General features: G+C 47.9%; 1 protein-coding gene across 1 annotated transcript; it reads right to left on the bottom strand.

Annotated features, from left to right (window-relative positions):
- Window positions 1-999: 999 nt before the first annotated feature.
- Window positions 1,000-13,986, bottom strand: DNAJB12 (DnaJ (Hsp40) homolog, subfamily B, member 12; the record flags this gene model as incomplete). The annotated part of the gene is made up of 8 exons (XM_010087905.1): window positions 1,000-1,097; window positions 2,421-2,565; window positions 3,362-3,534; window positions 6,319-6,428; window positions 7,559-7,638; window positions 9,177-9,362; window positions 12,423-12,568; window positions 13,812-13,986. Coding segments are annotated over 7 exons (992 nt in total), but the record flags the coding sequence as incomplete, so codon positions are not given.
- Window positions 13,987-17,427: the final 3,441 nt, after the last annotated feature.

The following is a 17,427-nucleotide window of genomic DNA, read 5'->3' as shown; positions in this document are numbered from 1 at the left end:
TTTCACAGGTCTCTCCTGGAGGAAACATTAGAGAGAGGGTGCCAAGGCCACGGCCACACTGCAAACAGGTGCGCAGGGGGGTGAGGAACCCCAAGTGTAGGGGGCACACACAAAAAAAGGGAGACGGCTCTTGGAGAGCCCTCTGTGCAGAATCAACGCCGCACGCTGATTACAAGGCAAAATTAAAGCAGGCTCTGCAAAAAAAAAAGAAGTGACGTGCACAGATAAATCCAATGACTGCTGAGCAAAAAACCATCCAGGACAATCCTTCCCGTCACCGAATGCAATGCCAGGGCTCAGCTGACCCGCTGCTGCTTCTGCCAGCGCTGCAAAACCACACCACAAAGCTGGACGGGTTCCCCCATTTCTTTCTTATCCCCTACAGATTTGGAATTTTCCTTTTATTAAAACCCAAAAGGCAGGTATCAACATCCTAAGCTGCAGAATACCGCTGTCCTCCAGAAAGCAAAGTACAGTTAACTGCAAAGTGATTCTCGTTTTAGTGCGTCAGGCAGGAAAGTGCTGCGGAGCGAGACACCCTGGGAAGAGACTCCCTGCTTCCCTGTTTACCAAACTGGGCAGAAAACAAAATAATTTAATCATCCAACCCCTGCATAGTTTAAAAGTACAACATATATACAGCTATAAATTAATTCAAAATAGATTAGATTTTCTTCTTTTTTTTTTCTTTTTTTAAAGTTTTCTTTTATCAACAAATTGTTCAATTTCTCTCTCCGGCAGCAGTGACCAGTGCAGTCGCGAAGGGTCTCCTTCTGCTTCGTGGCTTCTGCAGTTAGTGTTATTTTATGCTCTATGTGTTTGTTCTCGGGGTTGTGGGAACCCAGGAGTGACAAGAGTGTCGCACGCTAGCAGTATCGGAAGGGAAGGAGGAAGACGGGCAGCTTGATTTCCTGTCCGCGTCGCTGCCTGAGACATCGGTCGAACATCAGGGACAGGCAGAGAGAAGAAAAAGGGCAGTTGTGCGTGGCTAATTCTCTGATTCCATTTTCAAGATAAGGTTTCATTCTTTTTTAAATATCAAGTCAGTCACCTTGGCTCAATGCACTTCACCAAAAGTCTTCAGGCATTTCAAGAGTCTGGGAAGGGAAGCGGCAGCGGTGTCAGTCTCTGGACAATCACCCCTAACGGTACCTCCCCCTTCCTTCCCCCCCTGCGTGCAGGCAGCAGCTTTTGCAGTTGCAGCGGGACCTCTGCCTAAGAGCAGCTCTCTTTGCAGACCGTGGGGACAGAGAGGGGATTAAAGAAAAGCAAGCAATTAATGCCTGCCTATCATGAAAGAAGAGCAGTTATCAAAACAAGAGATAAGAATGGTTCCCAAAACAGGATACACCCAAAAAAAAGGCCGAATGCAACCCAGAGGATTTGCGTTAAGGGCCAAACTTTCAGACACGCTCCCTTTGCCAAGGAAAATAAAAACCAAACAAAACCTCCCCTGCTAAACCTCCTTACTTGTGTCTAGAAATCAAGCAGCTAGATGTCCAGCGTCCCCAAGAAGTCTTTGCAAGCCTACAACCAACACTTGGTGCAAGCTTCCCCTTCCATTTATTTTCTAAAGAACCCAGCTTCCAAATAATTCTGTGGCAGGTGGGACCTGTATGTTTTACATCTGTCCCAGCAGTTATCTGGTAGGTGAAATCAGCCCAGATAATTACACAGAAAAAGGAGTCCAAGCTCCGTGCCAATTTTTTTCACTATTTTTGCGCAGTTCTCTCGCCACCCAGCACACCCGGGTTCATGTGTGCTATCTGGGCTCACCTTAATTACAGCCCTCCAACCCCAGAGTCTTCCAGTCTCCCCCTCAGCTGTTTTTATTTTGCTTCCCAGCTTAACCCAGTAAGCTACTTCTACAACCCGCTGTGAACTCTGGCCATTTGCTTTGTTCTCCTTGAGCGTCACGGGAAGGCAAAACGGGGGCAAGGAACATCTGTTTGGTAGGAGTCTCTTCCCTGTCACCATACTGCTTCAAGTGCTGGGTGATAACAGCTTTTTCACCAAAACAGACAATAAAGCAACCAAAAAAAACGTTTGCTAAAACATGGTGCCTGGCTGCCACGGCCCGTAAAAAACTTCCAACCAGCTGAGGCACGCATGGCCGCTGGACTGGATGCGCCATTGACAAGAGCTCGGCTGAGTTGCCAACACGCCTGGGACTTTCGCTCAGTTCCTGGAGACCCAACACCACCAGCGCCAGAGAAAACAGGGAGCCTGGAGAGAGCCAAGGGTGCTGACATGCAAACCAAATAAAATCAATTTCCCAATTGACAGTGGAGGGTGCTTCCCCCCGTGAGGTGTGTGCATCCAGAGGAGACTTGCGAGGATCTGTGTCTCAAACAGGAGATTTAAGCAAGTATTAAAAGCACTATTGTGCCTGCTCTGCTGCCAGGGGAAGCGTCACCGGCTCCTACCTGCGGGCCGGCGGCGACTATCCATGCAAAGAGGCTTGAATGTCTGACAGTCTGCTACAGCTGGGGGTGCCCATCTTCTGTGCTCGCTGGTACAGATCTGAGTCTCCGAAGTAGCGTGCCCGGTACAACAAGCCTTCCTCTGCAAAAGGAAAAGCCCGGCATTACGAAAACGATGTGGAAGGAGACCCACCCGCCAGGCCATGTCCCGCCTGGGAACAGGCGGCACCATGAGTTCTTGGAGGCGAGATGAAGGACAGGATGAGGCTGAGGAAATGCCCTGTGCCCTCTTGGACAGGATGGGCGTAACGTCTGCTGACAGCTCATCCATCCCAAGGAAAGCCTTGGGAACCCAGCGGGACCTGCTGCTCATCCCAGGAGGCAGCTGACACCAAGGTTACCCCAGCAGCATGGGGAAAAAGAAACGCAGAGGCTCAGAGCCCAGTGCATCAGCCTCACGTGGCACCACTCAGGGCTCTGAAAGCCCCTCCCGCATCCCAGTGGCTCAGATCCTACCATCCCTCCTAACCCTGTGTGCACAGGATGGAGGACACCACCGACAGCACTTTCAGACATGGTGTTCCAACCACTGAAATGTTACACAGAGTTATAGGGGCCTCCTGAAAATCAGATGGCTGCAACCTTCCCCATCCGCTGGAAATCAGAGATATCCTAGTGACACAGCCAGGGAACCTCCGTGGCACAACTCCTGTCTGACCAGTTCTACAGCAGCATTAAAAAAAAAGAACAAAACCAAAAAGAAACCCACAGGTACTGGATTTGTCACAAAGTCATAGATAGACTAAAAAAAAAAGCCAACAACACAGGAAATGTGTTCGCACCATGTTAAAGTATAACTTTGGCTTAACTCAGTCCTCAGCTAAAGACCTTTTCTGAAGCCAACCTCACGCAGCAGCTCCCGACCCCACACTACTTACTCTGCTGCTTCTCTTTCCAGCAGTTATTTCGAAGGTTTGCAATATAGTCATCCTCCACGCTCCTTTCAACGTTTTTCAGGTTTGTGCCCGTGTATTCATCTGCAAAGAGCTCAGATACGTAGTAGACGACTTTCAAGTGCTCTGTCACTCTCCTGTGTATGTGACCCACAGACCTAGTGCAGGGAGAAGAGGCACAACAGTGTAGGACACACTTCAAGGGCAGGGCAAAAAGCACAACACGCCACAAGAGCAAACTGCTGGAAACAGACATCACTCCTCTGCATCCACAGACTTGAAGGTTTGGAAAGGAGACGTGTTTCTGGTGGAAATGAAACACCAACACAAGGAGAGAAAACTTTCCAGGCCTCTAGCTAGGTGGGCAGAACTTTGAATACAGACAGAACTCTGAGGCAGATTGCCCAAGGCCTAAACCCACTTAAAAATAAAGTATTCACTAGAATTTTCAACACTAATTAAATCTCTCTGCAATTTCCTCGCTGATGACACCATCATCTGTTTTTGGCAGCCAGCCCCAAGGACGGTTACAAAGCTGGGAGGCTGATGTTTGCACGGAGCAGGACAAGAGCCCGGCAGCCAGGCAGAACACTGGCCGCACCAAGGTCAGAGCAGCGTGGGGGCTGGCTGTCACAGCTCCCCGGCGATGTCCTTGTGCTCAGTGAGGCTGCCCGCCAGTCGAACTCAGTCCCCTCTGCTGAGAGGGCTGCTAACCCCGAGAGCATCAGCTTCCTCTCCCATGTCACATGCTGCAACGAGTGCTGTTGCTGCAAGAACAAAATTAGACACGCTCTGCACTCGAGCCTGCACTGACTAGTGCAGAAAGCACTTTCTAGAAGGAAATCTGTTCCAACCCTGCCCCCGTAGATTTGCATTTTAGACAGAGCCCTGTGCTTGTTTTCCCCAATGCTCCAGCACACCTAGAGATACTCACCAGGGCGTGTTTGCAAGCTGTGACACGGGCCCTGTGCCCAAATCCTGGATTCATCAGCAATGGCTCCATCTGGAGACGTGCCCAAAGTCTCCCATAATAAATACCAGCTGGCTGCTGCGTTCAAAGCCAGCCCGATTCTTAAGGTAGGTATAAATATTAACTCATCCGGCTCACCCTTCAGTCTATTAATGGGGTTTACAGGGGTGACTGAAAGACTCCCACGTGTTTCATCAAGGTCCAGCACTCGGGGTTGAGTGGTGGGTAACCAGATAGACTGAACATGACCAAAAACCTCACCTGGCATTTTTCGAGACAAAGGCTAACGCATCTCCGGCAGTGCCTGCTGGCATCCAGAAGAAGCTCAGCTCACTATTTTACCTGTCAAGACAGAGTCCTAAGCTCTCTCAAAGTTCATATTCCTCTTCTGTATAAAGAAGAACGACGGAGGCTACAAAATATGCCCTCAAAGGAGAAGTATTTAAGCTCACAGAGCTTCAGCAGCACGCTTGTGTGTGAAGCATGAAAATAAGGGCAGGACCTGGCATAAGAAACCTGCCACCTGAAGTCAGACACGCAATTAAGCCAGGCAAATTCGATGAGGTGTTACTGAAGAGCCAGGCGCCACAGACAGGTCTTTTGGCAGAAAGCTAGTATTTGGAAGAGATTTATGAAGGCAACAGAGCGATAAATGGTTCTTTAGGACCCTGCCTTCCTCAGTGACAGCTTCAGTGTCAAGAAGTGTCATGAAAATCTCCATGTGCCATTAAAACTTCACCAGCTTCAAAAGCTTCTCGCCTCCCGCTCACCGAGTTCAGTGCGCGAGCTCCAGCTTTCTGCCCAGCGACAGCATTTCCCTTTCTGTCAGGCAGCAAAAGGGGGCTGGCTGCCTACAAAGCGAGCGAGCGAGCAAGCAAGCACGCAAGCAGCACCGCCTGCTGGCATGGCACGCCTTCTGCTCCTGAGCAGTGCTTCAGTCACTCCCGAATGACGAGGGAGCACTGGATCAGCTAATTTGCTGCTCTGGTCCAAATTCAAACTGGGAAATCAGTTTGCTTGCTGCTACCCAAGCAGGCAGAGGCAGGGACAGCAGAGGGGATGGGGAACCAGGCAGCAGAGAAACTCCTAAACACTAATGTCATAGTCTTTACCTTGGACCTGAAAGCTAAGCTAGGCTTTACAGGATTTAACATCATCAGTGGCAAATGTCCCTGTGAAACTGAACAGTGCCCACTGGCTGTAACCGAGTCTGCCCTCTTTAAATACACACAGGGAACTTCCACTGAAAATATATTCATCTTTTGTCAAGAATGATGCAAACAGCCAGAAATCCAGCCTGTTTCCCTACTCTTTGTTGGCACTGCAAGGTGAGTAAGAATAGAGACTCATTTAATTTGTCAGCCAAGTGAGCAGAACGGGGCATTTCCACAGGATCTAGAATGAAACAGCTTCACTTTCGCTTAGTAAATGTCTGGCCACAGCTATGTCATGGCACGATTAGAGTTCACAAATAGGGGATTTCTCTAGGAGTGTCTTTTCTTCCTTCTTCTCTTCCTCTGTTGCTTTGTACTAGGCATAAACTAAGGCTTTCATGAAGAACAGACCTGGCTCGTGTTTTTCACACCCCAATTTAACACTACATCTTAATTCACTCTGCATATGGGATCTCGGTGCTGGGCTACAGACTCTCAAAGTCATTTCGTCTGTCCCTTTCTAGGACAGACACACCCAGCTGTGGGTATGGGCTGCAGAAGGTCCCTGTCCAAGAACATCCTCCCTTAGGCAAGCGAGCACCCTCCAGCCTTCCCCAGACTTTCCATCTCAAGACCTCTTTGAGAACCAGAAGGCCTTCACTGATGTGTGAGACATCTGACAGCAAGAGCAATGGTGTGACGAGATAAATAAACAAACAAAAAAAGACAGGAGAAACAGAGAGCCTAGATCCCTACCCTGTCACGCCACCCTGACCTCCAGAAGCCCGTTTTAGAGTTTCAGAGTAAGAGGTACTCACGGCCTCTGGCTCAAACTGTAGGGTGGGCTGGAGACCATCATCTGGCTGAGAGCAGACACGATGATCAGGATGAGGATTGGCATCAGTTGGACAAACAACCCGAGGCCACCCTGAAGGAACAGAAACACACAGTGGAATGCCACCCATAGGCAAGGATCCCATGGCATTTTTCTCCCTCCCAGCCCTAACATGACCTCGATTCTCCTGCTTTTCGCAGGCATTTGGCTTAGGAGACACCCCAAAATAACAGCAGCCCATAGTTCCTCTCCAGAAAGGGCAGCATGACTCCAAAGGTCCAAACCCACTGCCCCTTCTCTGGACGTGACAAGGGGCAGAGGGGACTGGCAGGGCGAACTTGTGAATGAATTTCAAAACCCTCATGTCCACATCTTATTTTTCTTGAGCATACATGGTTTCTGTCCTCCTTGTGCTAGTGAGCAGGACAGGTTTTTTTGGAAAGCCTTCTCCCCTCTTCAGGGTCAGACGAAAGTAATTCCCCCTCTACCTCACCTCCTGAGCTCCCTCCAGTGCTAGCAGAGTACACCTTCCCCTTTAAACTTGAGAAAAAATATTCAGCAAGTTCTTGTTGTTTGTTTGTTTGGTTTAAAAAAAAAAAATATAATGGGCTATCCTCAGAAAATAGCAATCTTCAATACATAACCCCCTCATTTTCACTTCTCTAGACCAGAGAGCTTGGAGTGCAGGAGATATACTTTGATTTTTTGTGATGGGAAAACATAAAAATAGCTCATGGTATAAAGTGTCTTCCTTGGTTAATTAAGCATCACAGATTAGAAACACCCCATCTTCAACATTGGAATAAAAGGGAGAATGAGTTCATGTTGGGAGGAGCCATGAGTATCCATATTATCTGAAAAGCGGATTTACCTTTTGAAATTACAGAATTAAATCAGAAAGGAAATGCTTGTTCTGTGGTAAAGATGGATGGACTTTATCTGGTGTAATCTTATTTCAAGGCAGCACGGTTTCGGGACACACCAGCATTTTCCCCACGGGATGACAGCTATGAGAGTCCCAGAAGAACAGCCACCACTAAATTAAACCACAGCTTGGTGTAAATTCTGAAGTCAGCTCGCTTCCCACAGCTCCAGCTTTCTCTTTCAGGGGGGTGGAAACCAGCAGCAGGGCTGTTTCACAATGCAGCCACACCAGCTAGCTTGCAACTGGTGTATTGGAAAAACCTTCACACTCCCAGCCCCCCTGCCTGTTCTCCACTTACGTCACCCTGGTGTTCTCGCCTGTCCTGCCGCTGATGGTAGGTATATCGCATCCTGCCGTTGCTGTACACGTGAACGTTACCTATAGGCAAAAGAAAACTGTTACACAGAAGTCAGAGTACGTAAGACAGTGCTAGCTGGCCACAAAGGAACCACAAAAGGTGGCCATGTTCCATGTCAGCCTCACCAATAAAAACACAGTGGGAAAAAGTAGACTGGGTGCTGACAGCAGCAAATTCAGGAAATCTCAGCAGAGATTTAAGACGATAGAGACTGCAAAGGAACCCATGCCATGTTCACACTTAGATCTGGTCTGCCGTCACCACCGCTCTCAGCTCAGCCTTCTTCACGCAGCCAGCAGCGTGCTGGCCAGCTCAGAGCTGGAAGAAGGATAGCACATCTGCCTGGTGCTGGGATGTCGCAGTGAAATAGTGATTTGACAAACACATGCTATTCCCAAGGTCCCCTGCATTGCATTCAAGTGCACAGGGTGCATGTCCGTGGTTTTAGTCAGCAGGCCACATGGCCAAAGCCCCTGACTCAAGCCCGGTAGTTCTTCCCCCCTAAAAACCAGAGCTCTTCCATGTCTTGTTTACATGTCAAAACTACAGCTGCAAAGGGAGACCAGCTGAGAAAGCAGTCCTGAACTCTCTTGGGACAGTAAGGAAAGGAAAAAAAGACTGAGCTAAAATAGCAACCTGCTGTTTTTACTGGAGTAGCTTCACTTCTCTGATAGACAGAACACGAATATGACAAAAGGCTTCAAGGTGCCTTTGCAAGTACTTAGCGTGAGTGTGTTAGTCCTTACATACCAGGTAGGAAAGAGCTACCAGAGTAAACCTTCTCAATTGAAACAAAAATAGCTGTTTTTCCAAGCTGGTCACAGAGGTCAAATAACCACTGCCTGCACTGCCAGTCAAATGTGATTAGAGAAAATACAAAGAAGTTTTCTAAAATACCCTTATCCTTGCATTAAATCTGGGTCTTTTTGATTGGAACTGATGAAGTGAAGGAGCACTCAGTTCTTTCCTGCTACTCAAACCACAATCAGCACTGTGGATAGACAAGACACAGACTTAATTTTCAATTCAAGAGGTTTAGATTATGCTCTAGAAATACCACCTGCCTCTTTTTTATGGGACACAGCGGAAAGAAAGAAGTGGACACTGATCTCAGAGAAACTGCTTCAGCTGCGTGGCAGAGCAGATACAGAAGAAGAACGAGGCCCAGGCGTTACCACAGTTTGTTCTGATGTGAAGATTTAAGTTCTAAAACCACCAGGCAGAAAAGCCTTCTTCAAAATAGGTTATTTTTACAACTAGCCTTAAAACAAGTAATTTTTTGTTCTAACATTCAACCCAACATACTAACAGCTAACGTTGCAAACAAATACCTAAAGTTGGGAAGAAGCCCAGCCCTGATGGTATTACCTGCTGGATGCTGAGTTCTCCAAGTACCCATCTTAACAATTTAGAAAGCTCTAGATGTTTAGGCTGTGTGTGAAGAAGTCTCTCTCCTCAAACTCTGCAATCCTTGCATGGCCAAAAATATCACTACTGCACTGTTGCTCTGTCAAAAGGATTGGGTCCCGTTCAAGAGATTAAGGTTTAAGGTGCTTACTAGAAGGAAAACCACCACCAAAAAACATGTTGAAGAGGTCCTCGGGGGAGATGTCTGCCTCAAACCCGCGGTGGAAGTCCGAGTGACTGTGTCCGTGCCGGGCAGGGTTGAGTTTCTCATCTCCAAACTGGTCATATTGCTTCCTCTTCTCCGGGTTGCTCAACACCGCATACGCGTTACCAATGGCTGAAATATAGACAAGAAGGAAGCAATTAGATTTTTTTAGCCTACAGATAATACATTTAGCCCTGCAACCTGCCAGGATTTGCCTTTCTCATTATACAAAGGAGGTTCTCATCTACCCATGTCTTTTCAACAGGCTACTTCAGCAGTGCAGGACTAGCACCTGTCACGCTTCTCTGGCAAACGTGGACAGAAGGTAACCACACCAAGAGACCGAATAAAAAAGGCCTTCGCTAAATCAAATGAAGAAGTTATGATACAACTGGTATGAATTTGGTATACATCCCCAGAGAAACCCTCTACAGATTAATGAAACCATGAATTGTGAAGGAAATATTGGTAGTGGAGTAGCTACATGCTTCACTTATTTAAACTTGGTATTCCTTTTGAACAGCTAATGCTCACAGCCTTTAGCCATAAGCAACTGTGTAGTAAAATACGATTTTAGTTGACAAATTTTATTCAAAAGTGGCATTGAGGGAATTCACTATCATAGTCTAAAACCAGAACTGCAAAGACTTTTAATATAGGCCAGATCACTGAAAGAGACTTTAAAACCTCCCATAACAGCTAATAAGGAAATGTTTGCTAGAAGTTGTGTCTGTCAGCTACAAATTTCAAAATTTCCAGATGCCAGAAGTAAGGTGCGTAATTACAAGGACTGGTAAGCAGTGCCTGTGAGGGTGGAAATGTACTGCAGCTAAACCCCCACCAGTTCCCCAGGTCACTCTCTTTCCAACCTCAGCATATTCGAGGCTTTCTACCAGCACGTCTGCCTGCCACCCTCCGATTCTGTACCTCTCTCTCTGCACGTCCCAGCTCACCACTTCCCCTCTGTCCCAACCAACCTGGGAGGCTCCCTCAGTGACAGCAGAGCCCATCCTCTTTCCTCCCTGTGTCGCAACGAGGCAAAAACCTTCACAGCAGTAGCTGAGTAGAAAAGGGAGGTACATGCCCTGTGGAGGAGATTAACTCCAAGATTCAACATTTTCCCGGTAGTCAGGTGGAGGTGTATGGTTTCTTCTTGGACTAGAGATTTGGAGCAGTGAGGATGTAATGTCAATACACTTGTTCTCCTTCTTGGTTATAATTAGGGCACACAGATCAAACATTTCCACAACCCGGCAAGAAAGCTGAACAACAAGGACTGACTCTCAGCATATTAGCTTGTTCTTTCAAACTGTGTGGTTAAGCATGGAAAATGGAGCAGTTCAGGGTTTCATTCCTTGTCTTGACTTTCTGCTGACAAAGACCAAGAAACACCTCATTCCAAATCAGGATTTTAGCTCAAAGCAGACAGGTTCAACTCTTTTTCCAGCATCAGCCAAAGGGAGTGATGCAAATTTGCTACGAGACAGACTACAGCCAACTGCAACCCGGGACTGAAACAAGGTCTGAGGAAAAGACGTAATGCTTTATCAGCTGTCACTGGGAAGATGAAGGCCAAGACTTCAATGTAGGAAAAAATTAACTCAGATCATCATAGCAGTGCACGTTTCCCCCTTCACCCTCTGGAACCAAACAGCTGGACTTCGGTGAGCCCTGCAAACGAGGAGCTCAGCTCAGGGGGCAAGGCTTAAAAGAGAGAGAACCTCGGAGCATATAGCTCTGCACTGGAGGATAAAGGGCACCTTGCTTAACGCATGACTTCTGGCACGTAACTCTTGTCAGAGCCTTTGGCAAACATCATTACTGCAGATTACAGGTGAAGAAACCTGCCTTTCGCCACTTAGCAAGGATTGAAGGGTAAACTACAGAACAGCGCAGATAGATGTCTTGCAGATACTTGCTCTTTAAGCTGGCTCCCGTGCTAAAACAAGCTCTCCCAAGTAGCTGGGGGTCAGCTCATTATTTGCTAACAGCAACACACTTACTGGTTATAGATTTAAGTCTTAAAAGACTTGAACAAACCTTACATAAGACTTTTACTGCTGAACTCATGTCTGCTAGAAGCTTACCCGAATACTGTATCGATACACTCCAGCAGAAGTCTCACACATTTCATTCCCAAGATGGCCAGAGTCAGACCACACTATTTAAATGGCTCAACACTGCAAAACCAACGCTGTACAACTGGCAGCAGGAAGTTCTGCTCAACAATAATAATCAAACTTCCCCAGCTTGCAAGGGAAAATGGGGTTATATGTCCCAAGCAATAGCACTTCTGTTGGAAAATGACTCCAGTTTTGAGGGGTCTTATCACCCAGGAACACCCCTGCCGCCCTTGTAGAGAGGCCCTGAGGACCGGGCTCCATGTAGCAGACCTGAAGCTCCTGGTGACCTTTTTTAAATTCTGGCTGGGCTGGGTTGTACGGCTGGAGTGGTTTCACCCTAGAAATTTCCACCAGGATTTCTACTCACCAATTCCATCTACAGCCTTTCACAATGGTCAGGTGCTGAGTGCTTGCTTAGAAACTTCAAGACTTACTGGCTGCCTGAAATGCTCAGTGAGTGGAAGAGTCTAAATACCAGTTCTGAAGAAGATAAGGTTCCTGCCATGGGGCCTGCCCAGCAACATTTCTCTCAAGGGATTTGTGAACCCAGTGGCTGCCTCTGGTTCTGCACAACTTACTGGGTCTCCACAGGATTTGTCAGTAGACAGGCGTGCACACCGGCACCTGCCCTGGGCTGGACAATTGCAAGATGTGGAGCTTCTTCCTGCTAGGTGAATGCACCTGCATCTCTCAAAAAAAGATGATGTGAATGGGCCTGCATCTTTCAAAAAAAGAGGAGAGTTAACAGCCGGAGGGAATTTCCTCCTGAGCAGCATGGCAGGAGGCTGGAGCAATACATGGGAATTGCTGCTAGGAGAAAGGGAAGGCACATCTCCTCCTCTGACTATCAGAGGTGACTCCTACCTGTGCCAACCTGTGTTTGTTATTTTAAGCTTATACTTTTCTTATAATACAACCAAGCTCAGAAGAGAGACAACTTTGCAACAAAGACCTTTATTTCACTCTACCTGACTCGTGAGGTGGTTTTATTTAACAGTCGTTGGTAGCCCGACTCAGCACCATCACCCGATAGTTGTGGGTAAATCACAAAGTTGGAAATGTTCTTTACCTTTAAATGCCTCTGTAGCCCCTGGTGCGTGGTTCTTATCCGGGTGAAATTTCAGTGCAAGTTTCCGGTAAGCCTTTTTCAGGTCCTCATCAGAAGCTTCTCTGTTTACTCCCAGAATTTCATAGTAATCTTTGCATTGCTTTACCCTGCCAGAAGAGAGGGGAGAAAACACGGACAGTTAGTCTCAGCTGTGAAAACCACTTCGCATCGGACACGTCAACTCTGCAACACCTCATGCGCCACAGCTTCAGCTGATGTTGTTCAGTGAACTCTCGTTTACTCAGCTCTGAGTCCTCTGAGGGCGACCCAATTTTTTCAGACTCATACCTGCTGTGCCTCCGTTACGAGCACACAAACACTCCCACAGAACAAGTCCAGCCAGTGGAGGCAGAAGGGCCTCTCCTCAGGCCATAATATCACCCACAAAGGAATGTGATTGGCAAATAAGCTTTGGATTCATCACGCTCACGTTTTGGAGGCTGTTCAGTAAGGACTACAAACAGTGGGCCAGGATCTGAAGGATAGCTGGGCTACTGGCTTTTTTCTCTCCCTCTCCTCAGACTCAGTTAATTCACAGACATAAAATTAAATCAGCTGAATTCTAGAGGAAGAAAGAGGGAGCTGCCCAGGCCTGTGTGTGCAGCCTGGTTCATTCCAGGTACACTCACAGCCCAGTGATGGTTTCTCCTTCTCACGTGACTTCAATGAGACAGAATATGGCAGGCTGGGTTTTTGAGAAACAGGTGACGTAACAAGCATCCCCGTCAGTCCGTCAGCCAGAGCAGGTCTTGTGCAATTCCAGCCATGCCCATAACCTTAAACGAAATTTACCAAGTGACTGTGCCTGCAGCTCAGTCCTTCAGCTTGCAATATTTGCAAATGGTGGAAAGGAATAAAGAACAGCTTGACACAGGGTTCAAGGGTTTGGAAAACAGGTGACTAGATGAACATGTCCTGGGACTTTCCAGCAGGAGCTTTAGAAGTGTATCATGCTAACAGAGTGAAGCATGACTTCCACCGACAGGATTGCAAGAGCACGTGGGATTTTCCACAGCATTACTGAATTACAGTAAAGCAAACATTAATGTGAAGCTCATGAGACAAATGCATCCAAATGCCTCTTTGGACCTCAGCCAGGAAGAGGCCTACGTGCCTACGGTTGTAACACTCGTGCATGCCTTTGGGGGAAAATCTCAACACTCAGAGACCAAACCCTGCTGCCTCCCAGGGCTGCTGCAGCTATAAATCCTCTGAGGTATCCTTTTAATACTCAGCCAGTTAAAACCCTCTCAATACAGTTCAAAGCTGAAATTTCTAAAACACCGTGAAAACCACACCAGTATCACATGATAAACTCAAACAAACCGTGGGTTGAAGCTGTGCACACACCTTTTCACTGCATCCACCTGGTCCTGAGTGTAGCCCTTGGGGGCCTCCCCGCCCGCCTCTCCGTTGGCTGATGGGAAGTCTCCACTCATTTTCTTGAACTGAGGGTTTGTGGACTCCCTAGACTGGGACTGGCCATTGGCTGATTGCTCGTTCTTGTTGAGTGATTCAAGCAGAACTGAAATGAAAAAAAAGACAAAAAGTAAAAAAAAAAGCTACGAGATCTCCAATCTGCCCTTCAAACTCTCCCACAAAGAGACCCCTCTCTGTCTCTGCCACCGCTCTAAGATGCCCCACCCTTCATCAAAAAGACCCTCACCTTTTTACCCAAGGAACCCTTGAGCTCCTGATGATCCTTTCCTAGATGTGAGGGCACATACCTACTACTGAAGATAGTGCCTGCTTCTCCCAACAGACGGACCCTCCACCAAGACCCCAGGCCTGCCCAGCCGGACAGTCCAGGAGCCACAGCGCATCACCAAAGTGGCGCATCCTTGTCCTCTCCTTTTTTTTTCCTCATCTCTCCTTAACAGTAAAGCATTTCCATTTGTTCTCTAGCATATTATATAAAAGCATATTCTTCTTCTTTATCTCCTACCTTTGAGAGTCTACTGTACTGGGTAAATTATACATGACAATGCCCTATCTTTAGAGAAAGCTTAGAAAATAATACCGTGGGATGCCAGTCACCCGGGGACACTCCCATTTTGGGGACAGCACTGCAGCACGGATTACTGGCAGCACAACAGGACCCATCTCACGTGAGTCAGAAGGGCGCTTTGTTCTCTTGTGCTGCCTTACCTACTGATCTCTCCATGCTTGTAGTTTCTGAAGTTTATATATTGCATCCCCATTAAAAAGAACAGGCACACGTAATACGATCAAAACCAGACAACATTATTTATAAAGGCATCAGTAACTTGACGAGCTTGCAGTCCTTTATCCAGAGCCTAGAACCGAGAAGGACGTTTCATCTCCTCCTGCAGATTGCACGTTACAGACCTTGCACTATGGGGGTATCACGTTCTTTATGCAAGCGCAAATAAAGTTCGCAGGCTGAGAGATGAGCCAAGATATCCTACCTGCCCCGCAGAGCTTGCAGGGGCAAGAAAAAACCGCTCAGTAATCCAACAGCCAATACCGGCAATTGTTACAGGGTGAGGGATAAAAATGACAGCAGGCTGACAAGCAGTAACTCACCGGATGGGCTTTTGAGTCTGGCAGCCTCACAGATTTTGGCTCTCAGAAAAATAAATCCTTCCCTCACTCATATTTACACCACTCGAGTGTTTACAAAATTAGTGTCTTTGTTTTTGTTCCTTCAAAAGCCGGAACAAACCACCAGGCACTTTTAAACCTCATCTTGTGAGGCAGTCCCTCCACCCACCCCACTCTTGCTGCTTTGGGCTCTGTCCCCCACAGCTTGCCAAGAGATTTTTGGTAGCGCAGTTCCCCAAACCAACCACAGAAGTCCATGTACAGCCGCAGCTCAGTCCCATTTTTCTCCACAGCCCCAGACCTATTGCTTCTGCATCCCAAAGCCACGCTGATCCTCCATGCAGTCACACCACAAGGCAAATTCATAAACTGCTGAAGCAGAGATTACTGGATTAGTTTTCTGTTCTACTAACTCAGCTCCCCACCAAGCATGTGCTACGAATCACTTTTCCTCGCTGATTAGCCAACATTTTTTCAACTTCTGTTAATTTTTCCAAAAAACTCCTGCTTGAAAGCGACCGGTGGGACCTTGCCTACACCAGTGTGCCTGGCTGCATTTACACAGAAGCAGACTTTTACTGAAATCCCCTTGCAAAACCCTGCGCTGATCCTGTGACGACACCTGTGGGACCCAGCCAGGGTCAGAGTTTGAAGCACGTCACCGATCGTTGCCAAACCCAATGTAACTCACAAGAAAGAGAAGAGATTTCCCAGGGGCACACGAACTACGTAAAGACTCAATGACCACCATGTAACTGCGGGATTTTTGGCAGCATTTCACAACAGCAGACCCAAAGTGCATGGGTGAGCAACCGGCAGGACGCCAAGCGAAGGGTCCTTGGATGGCAGCTTGGCGGTGAAACTCGTACCAGCAGCTTGGTTGGGTCCGGACATAAATTAGCACACTGTATTTAACACTAACCTGGGCTGCTGCCCCCCCTTTCCTCTTCTAAGCACCAGTTCTCTAACAGTATGCATCCGATCTTTTATTCTAGCTGTCCCAGGCCACAGGATTAGGGCAAAACACGACTACTTTACATTACAAAACTGGTGCTTGCCATCATCCAGGTCTGCTTTCTCTGGTGTGCACCCTAGCAGAGCTCCCCAGGAACGACTATCCTGGTCAGGGTGGACCTTTCTGTGTGCTATGCTGTGGTTTTTCCTCCAAAAGTCATTTTTCCTACCCAGTAATTTTGCAAAAGTATAAACTCAGAACCAAAAGGAAAGCCACACCACCTGTGCCACAGGCTGATCTGCTGTGTTTGAGGGAACGGGAAGAAGGCTCATGTAACCAAAGAGAGGATTACAGGAAGCCTTGGGCTCTCTGCAGGACAGACAAGCTGCAAAACACAGCTGAAGAATCAAAACTCAGGTAAGGCCGGTCAAAGTAAAAAAGGAAAAAAAAAATCTAGAGCCCTTTGCATAAATTTCTGCACCATAAGAACACACAGAGAAAGAACTGTGTTTGGCTGCTTCTGCAAACCACTTCCCAGTTGCTTCTGTGACACACTACTTACGTACTCCATAAAGCTGCCAGGAAATGAGATCGCTCCTCAAAACCCATATAACTGGCAGAATCTCTTGAAGGAGGAAGATTATTTTTCACATGTGCTGAAACGAACTGCAGCAGCTGCGCTGTGGCAATCAATGGGGAGCACATGGAACTAGAAGCAACACTTACTGAGTGGAACAGCCAGGGAAAACGTGCACACTTGAGCAAGTAAACTCAGACAAGGTCTGCCTGCCTCCCTGAAACCTGTGTGAAACTGCTGAGGTGCTCCAGGAGGGGATTCTCCCCCTCTGCTCTGCTCTGGTGAGACAACACCTGGAACACTGTGTCCAGCTTTAGGGTCCTCAGCACAGGAAGGACATGGACCTGTTGGAGCGAGTCCAGAAGAGGCCACAAAGGTGGTCAGAGACTGGAGCACCTTCTGTACAAGGACAGGCTGAGAGAACTGGAGTCGTTCAGCCTGGAGAAGAGAAGGCTCCAGGGGGACCTTACAGCACCTTCCAGAGCTGAAAGAGGGCTACAGGAGAGATGGGAAGGGACTCTTCATCAGGGCTGGAGGAACAGGACAAGGGGTAACAGTTTTAAGCTGAAAGAGGGGAGATTTAGATGAGATATCAAGAAGAAATGTTTTCCTGCGAGGGTGGTGAGGCACTGGCCCAGGTTGCCCAGAGAAGCTGTGGATGCCCCATCCCTGGAGGGGTTCAAGGCCAGGCTGGATGAGGCTTTGAGCAACCTGGGCTAGTGGGAGGTGTCCCTGTCCGTGGCAGGGGGTGGCACTGGATGGCCTGTAAGGTCCCTTCCCACACAAATCGCTCTTTGCCTCTAAGGAGACAAGAGACGCCTCACGCGCCCCCCGCAGGCGCGCCCCCGCAAATCCCGCCGGGAGCGGCG

This window comes from Pterocles gutturalis, unplaced genomic scaffold (assembly GCF_000699245.1).
Source record: "Pterocles gutturalis isolate BGI_N339 unplaced genomic scaffold, ASM69924v1 scaffold37791, whole genome shotgun sequence".
NCBI classification, from domain to species: domain Eukaryota; kingdom Metazoa; phylum Chordata; class Aves; order Pterocliformes; family Pteroclidae; genus Pterocles; species Pterocles gutturalis.
This window is presented reverse-complemented; position numbering and strand designations above follow the sequence as displayed.